The sequence below is a fragment of the Helianthus annuus genome, chromosome 13, assembly GCF_002127325.2.
Source record: "Helianthus annuus cultivar XRQ/B chromosome 13, HanXRQr2.0-SUNRISE, whole genome shotgun sequence".
Lineage (NCBI taxonomy): Eukaryota > Viridiplantae > Streptophyta > Magnoliopsida > Asterales > Asteraceae > Helianthus > Helianthus annuus.
Window position 1 is genome coordinate 100,506,225 of NC_035445.2, and position 6,784 is coordinate 100,513,008.

At 32.0% G+C, this 6,784-nt stretch overlaps 1 protein-coding gene across 1 annotated transcript; it reads left to right on the forward strand.

The window, feature by feature from the left end:
* Positions 1 to 4,437: 4,437 nt before the first annotated feature.
* LOC110901403 lies at positions 4,438 to 4,761 on the forward strand. Its single transcript, XM_022148234.1, has one exon. It carries the CDS (start codon positions 4,438 to 4,440, stop codon positions 4,759 to 4,761), a length of 324 nt encoding a protein of 107 aa, XP_022003926.1.
* The last annotated feature ends 2,023 nt before the right edge of the window (positions 4,762 to 6,784 follow it).

The following is a 6,784-nucleotide window of genomic DNA, read 5'->3' on the forward strand; positions in this document are numbered from 1 at the left end:
CTGAAGCTCTTCTGAGGATCACTATCTGTCACAGAAGTAAGGATCATTAATTGTTAGAAAATCCTCCCCTAACATTAGTTATTGAAGATAATTTCCTAAAATAACAATAGATTGTGAAAGTACATAAATGCCCTTTTAGATAAAATCCTTCAATGCCACATGTCGCGTTCTTATTGCTTCCTAGAATTTCTAGGAAAAACACACTTTCCACCCAACTCCTACTCTACATATATATATATATATATATATATATATATATATATATATATATATATATATATATATATATATATATATATATATATATATATATATATATATATATATATATATATATATATATATATATATATATATATATATATATATGGGGACCGCAAAAATGAAAACTACCTCTAGTTGTAAGAACCGCGAGAACCACTCTCAACCAATCAGGTTATGCCAACATAAAGGGTATGTTGGTCATTTACCCCAAATGTCAAATCTTCCATCTCTCCACAATTAAAGCTACTGACTTTTTATATACTCCCTCCTCTCTTATAATCCACCATTTTTCATCTACCTCCAAAATCCTCTGCACTCTAAGAAACCCAAATCATAATCCACCGTCGGTAACCACTCTTTACCCATCTTCTTCTCCACCTCCGATTCACCATATCCACCACCGTACATCCATCACGACAACCACCCTGCTCACCTCTGATTACCTCCGGCAAACAAGACCGATCACCGTCTACCACCATTCTGCCACTCCATCACCACGGTCGACCATCTCTTCTTTTGTCGCCGACACCCACCGGCGAACGACCACCCTACCCACCAACAGCCGAGGTCTGATATCGCCACTGCTGTCAAATCTCTGGCAGACCACTGATAACCAACCTCTACCTCCGATTACAATCACATCGGTGACCACCGAGTAACCACCGGCGACTGCCGATTAGCATCAAGTTTTCAAGTTGTTCTTATACCCAGTGTCCAGTCGCAATTCAGGTATGTAAGTTTGGATTGTTATATGTTCTGAGCATATTTTATGTGAATTGATTCTTGAATTAATTGAAGCATATAGCTTATGAGAAAATGGGTGTTGAAGGTGATCAGTGGAAATGGATTTGAACACGGAGAAGATGCAATAGATATATTGAGATAGGTTGGTTTGGGTCCAAACGATGTTAAAATCGGTGTTTATTTTGAATTCATGTAATTTTTTTGGAGGTTTTGAGTGAATGAAAGTGTTAACTGTATCAGTGATGTTTAACTAGGTACTCATGGCCAAGTGTTTGTTTGATTGTGAAATTTATATGCACACTTGGTGGTCGATTTGTTGATTTGTCGAAATGGGGTTTTTGTATGTAGCATGACTGTAGAGGTTTAATTGGGGATAGATTGTGTAAAGTGTTAAAAAAAACAGTTGCATACCTTGTTACAGCAGAGTATGTATAAATATGACCCGTAAATTTTTTAACGTAAAACTGTATCGCTGACCCGTAAATTTTTTAACATAAAAACGTAAACTTTTTAATGTAAAAACGTAAAGTTTTTAACATAAAACGTAAAATTTTTTTACGTAAAACGTAAAAAGTATAACGTAAAACGTAAAACGTAAAAATGTAAAACGTAAAACGTAAAAACGTAAAACATAAAACGTAAACTTTTTAACGAAAAACGTAAACTGTTTAACGTAGAACGTAAATTTTTTAACGTAGAACGTAAACTTTTTAAGGTAAAACGTAAACTTTTTAATGTAAAAACGTAAAGTTTTTAACGTAAAACGTAATTTTTTAACGTAAAACGTTTGACGTAAAACGTAAATCGTAAACTTTTTAACGTAAAACGTAAACTTTTTAACATAAAACGTAAATTTTTTAACGTAAAGCGTAAACTTTTTAATGTAAAACGTAAACTTTTTAACCTAAAACGTAACATTTTTAACGTAAAATGTAAAACTTTTTTATGTAAATTGTAAAACGTAAAAACGGCGCGTAAAAAACGGGGCGTTAAAAAAACGACGCGTGAAAGAGTCGGGCGTAAAAACGGCACGTTAAAAAGCGACGCGAGAAAAAGCCGGGTGTAAAAACGCAAAACGTAAAAAGTTTAACGTAAAACATAAAAAGTTTAACGTAAAACGTAAAAATTTTAACGTAAAACGTAAAATATTTTTCGTAAAACTTAAAAAGTTTAATGTAAAACGTAAAAAGTTTAACGCAAAACATAAACTTTTTAACGTAAAACATAAACTTTTATCTAAAACGTAAAACTTTTTCTACGTAAATTGTAAAACGTGAAAAACCGTGTGATAAAACGGCGTCGGCGCAAGGGGCGTGAATACGGGGCATAAACCCGCCGCGAAAAAAAGGGACGTGAAAAACGTCCCGTTAAAATGGGTCGTAAAAAACGGCGCTTTAAAAAAACGTCGCTTGAAAAAGCCTAGCGTAAAAAACGACGTTCAAAAACGACGCGTTAAAAATCGATGCGTGAAAAAGTCGGGCGTATAAACGGCGTACAAAAACCGACGCGCAAAAAAAATCGTTTCGTTAAAAAAATTTGAATTAAAAAATGATTTTAATAAAAAAATTATGTTGAAAAAATAAAAAGTAATATAATAAAACAAAAAAGTAATAAAAAAATAATAAAGACTAAAAGACAAATAATAGTATTTTATTAAACTACCATTTTCAATTAAAATATTAAATACATAATAAGACAAAATGTATTTAATATTAATTTTAGTTACTTTTAGACCATAGGTAATGGTTAATGCCCACTAAGGGGCATTTTTCACCACATCATCATCATAATGCCTTTTTAAAAAAAGTGTAATGGTTAATGCTCATTTCATTTATTACTTTCCATTATTTTTCTTCTCTTTGGGCATTATTATAGAAATGCCCCTCACTCTTCATGTCCCTATAATGCCCATGAGTAATGGTGTAAGGGCATTATCAAAATCTTTCATGCCCTTATAAAGCCCATTACATATGGTCTTAATCTCATCCATCCATTTTGTTGATCTAGTGGCTAGAAAGTGGTTCTCTCGGTTCTTACAACTGTAGGTGGTTTTCATTTTAACGGTCCCCTATATATATTATATATATAGGGTAAGGTTCATGCAAGAACCACCTTTATTGCGAGAACCGCAAGAACCAATCTGAACACAACCTAAAATAGCTAAAAAACCAGTTGAATTAAAAAAATAACATTAATAAACTAACAAATCATCAATTTAATAACATTAAATGTCTTTAAGAAAATAAAATATGATACATAGTTGAATTAAAAAATAACATTAATAAACTAACAAATCATTTAATAACATTAAATGTCTTTAAAAAATAAAATATGATATCTCTGATTCTCTGGATATGTGCCATTCAAATGTTCAAAGAATAAAGTAGCTATTTTTGATCGCTTTCACATTGGTTCTCGCGATTCTTACAATAAAGGGTGGTTTCTAATCGATCCTTATCCTATATCTATATAGGAGACCGCTAAAATGAGAACCGCCTCGAGTTGTAAGAACCGTGAGAACTACACCGTGCGGGGTGAGGTAGACCAATTTTTTTTTTTTCAAAAACGTAGTTGCGTGTATTATAAACACATTTGTAAAAGAAAAATTCAAAAAAAAAATGTCGTGTGTGTAGTTTTGAGCACCACAAGTTTGTGTTTACGGGTACCGTAAATCTAACCGGAAAATTTACGGGTACCGTAAACACAAACTTGTGGTGCTCAAAACTACACACACGACATTTTTTTTTTGAATTTTTTTTACAAATGTGTTTATAATACATGCATCTACGTTTATGAAAAAAAAATTGGTTCACCTCGGTCCGGATCAAAAAGTTCTCGCGGTTCTTACAACTCGAAGTGGTTCTTATTTTAGCGCAATTCTATATATATATATATATATATATATATATATATATATATTAAAAATCATAAAAATTTGATTTTTGGAATGGTTTAATTAAAAATATTATTATCATTATAAATTCTAAACTAAAGATATATTTGAAGTAAGAACGGAATTTGTGGGACGTTTTAACTGATTTAATCTAACAAACAATGGCCAACTTAAAGATATGTTTAACGTGTTGTCACATAATAAGGTAAAGATTTTAAAAATAAGCAACGTTGTCATTCTATAATAATTAACCCGATTTAAAAAAAATAAAAAATCTTTTTTATTTAAAAACATTTTTTTAAGGATGATATGATATGATATAATATGTGATAAGATAAGATAAGATAACGTACAATTAAGATTATGATTATGATTAAGATTAAGATAAAAACAAAAATAAAGATAAGTCCTAGTTTCATCCTTTTGGTCTAAATCCATCTCTACAAATAGGTAAAGCCAACCTTCCGTTTCCTAACAAACTTGGTATTTTCCTCCAAATTAGTGTTCTTGTACCAAAGATCATGAGTTTCAAGAACATGGAGGAATTCTGGCCATTTTACTTGAAACAACACTCAAAACCAGCGACAAAAAGATGGCATTTCATGGCTACGCTTTCTTGCATTCTGTGCTTGCTTTATGCAGTTGCGTTCAACGGGTGGTTCGTGTTCCTCATGCCTGTGCTTGCTTATAGTATGGCTTGGTATAGCCACTTTTTTGTGGAAGGAAACGTTCCTTTGACTTTTGGTAATCCGGTTTGGGCCTTGAGGGGCGATTTAAAGATGTTTGGGTTGATGCTCACCGGTCAGATGGATAAAGAGCTCAAAAGGGTTGCTAAAAAACATGGCAAGCAAGTCAACTGATTAATGTTCCATAAACTTTTTATAATAATGACATGTTTGGTATGGTCATCTATTTGAATAATTTGTGTTGTGTTTATATCAAACAATCTATTGTTTTAAAGTCATTGTCCACTATGCTTTGGATGTGGCTGAATTTGCAATGGGACTTTTGGATTGATACAACATAAACTTTAATTGACAAACTCTTGTTGATTATTTCTGTGTTTATTAATTTCATTAAACTATAACAGGTGATGTAAAACAACAGAATAATATATAATTTTTTTTATGTATCTTTTTTGTTTACATAATTTCGGCTTTTAATGCGTATGTGAGGTGGACATATAGTATGTGATGGATAAATATAACTAGTAATAAGAACCGCGCGCTTTGCGGCGCGGGTACCTCGCAAATATTGAACGGATTAGTCCAAGCGGTATGTGATGTGTTAACCATATGGAAACGCACGTTTTGACGTATCCGATTGAACTCAATGTATCCTATAGTTGCATTGTGATTGGATCAAAACGTAACGTAAATCCAATTTATATCGTACAATCATAACGTATTATACACGACCCGACTAACTTGAATTTATATCGTCAAGACAAAAACTCTCGAGGGGGTCAAAGTGACATTTACAAAGTTGATAAAAAGTTAAGTGGTTAAAAATTGCATTTTATAAATTTAAGGGCTAAGAAATGCTAAAGATAAAATTTGATAAAGTTTTGAGGTAAGAAGGAAACTATATCAAAGTTGGGGCTGAAAAGGAAATTACCACAAAGCTGTGGTGTCAAAAGCAAACTCTTTGTAAAATGGAGTAGTACTTTAGGGACTAAATTTGTCATTTTATGAAACTTTGAAGATACCAAAGTCAATGGGCTAAAATTGAAACATCCATGAAAGTATGGGGGGAGGAAGGCAAAGCCGGTGTCGTTAAGACAAAAACTCTTAAGGGGGTGAAAGTGTCATTTACAAAGTTCATAAAAAGATAAGTGGTTAAAAATTGGATTTTCTAAACCTAAGGGCTAAGAAAGGGTAAAGATAAAATTTGATAAAGTTTTGGGGTAAGAAGGAAACTATAACAAAGTTGTGGCTAAAAAGAAAACTACCACAAAATTGAGGTGACAAAGCAAACTATTTATAAAATGAAGTAGTAATTTAGGGATTAAATTTGGTACATTATAAAGATGAAGGGCCTAAAACTGCAATATCCATAAAAGCAAAGGGGAGGAAGACAAAGTCGGTTTTTAAGATGTTGTATAATATGAGATAAATAAATGATTTCTATATTTTTCGGTTCAAATAATCTTGGTTTTAACATCTAATCTAAAATGTAACTTATAGTAAATAATTCCAGTTAATGTCATATGACGCTTCTCCTTCCATTTATTGATAATCTTCTATACCATCATATAACAAAGCAAATCAATGTGAGACATATGTCAATTAATAAGGCTATCAAAAATTGGGTTTTCCGACCTAATGGGTCCTAATCTGATAAAAAAAAAATTAAATATTATTTGAGTGTGATAATATCTTTTGTTAAAAATAACTTAATCCATTAAAAAAACTTAATGTCTAAATCCATTAAAATAGGGAAATTGACTTGTAATAATCCCACCTAGACCTTTTTGGCCATTAATAATCCCACCTCAGAATATTCCCCCCTCCAGTCCCACCTATCACATATTTTTCCTACAATGGTCCCCCGTTAAAAAAAACTTAACGGAGTTAAGCTTTTTTTCCAAATTACAAACAGATTTTTTAGGGCTTTTAATCAGAACGATGATACGAGTCCATTGATGTAAAACTTACTTCGAAATGGTGCTTCAAGTGACTTGATTTTGGTTAATTGAAAATTTAAACACCCGAATTGAAGCGCCGTTTTTATCGTTTTGAGCACCGTTTCGAGGCAAGTTTTACATCAATGGACTCGTATCGTCGTTCTAATCAAAAGCCCTAAAAAATCGGTTTGTATTTTGGAAAAAAGCTTAACTCCATTAAGTTTTTTTTAACGGGGACCATTGTAGGAAAAATATGT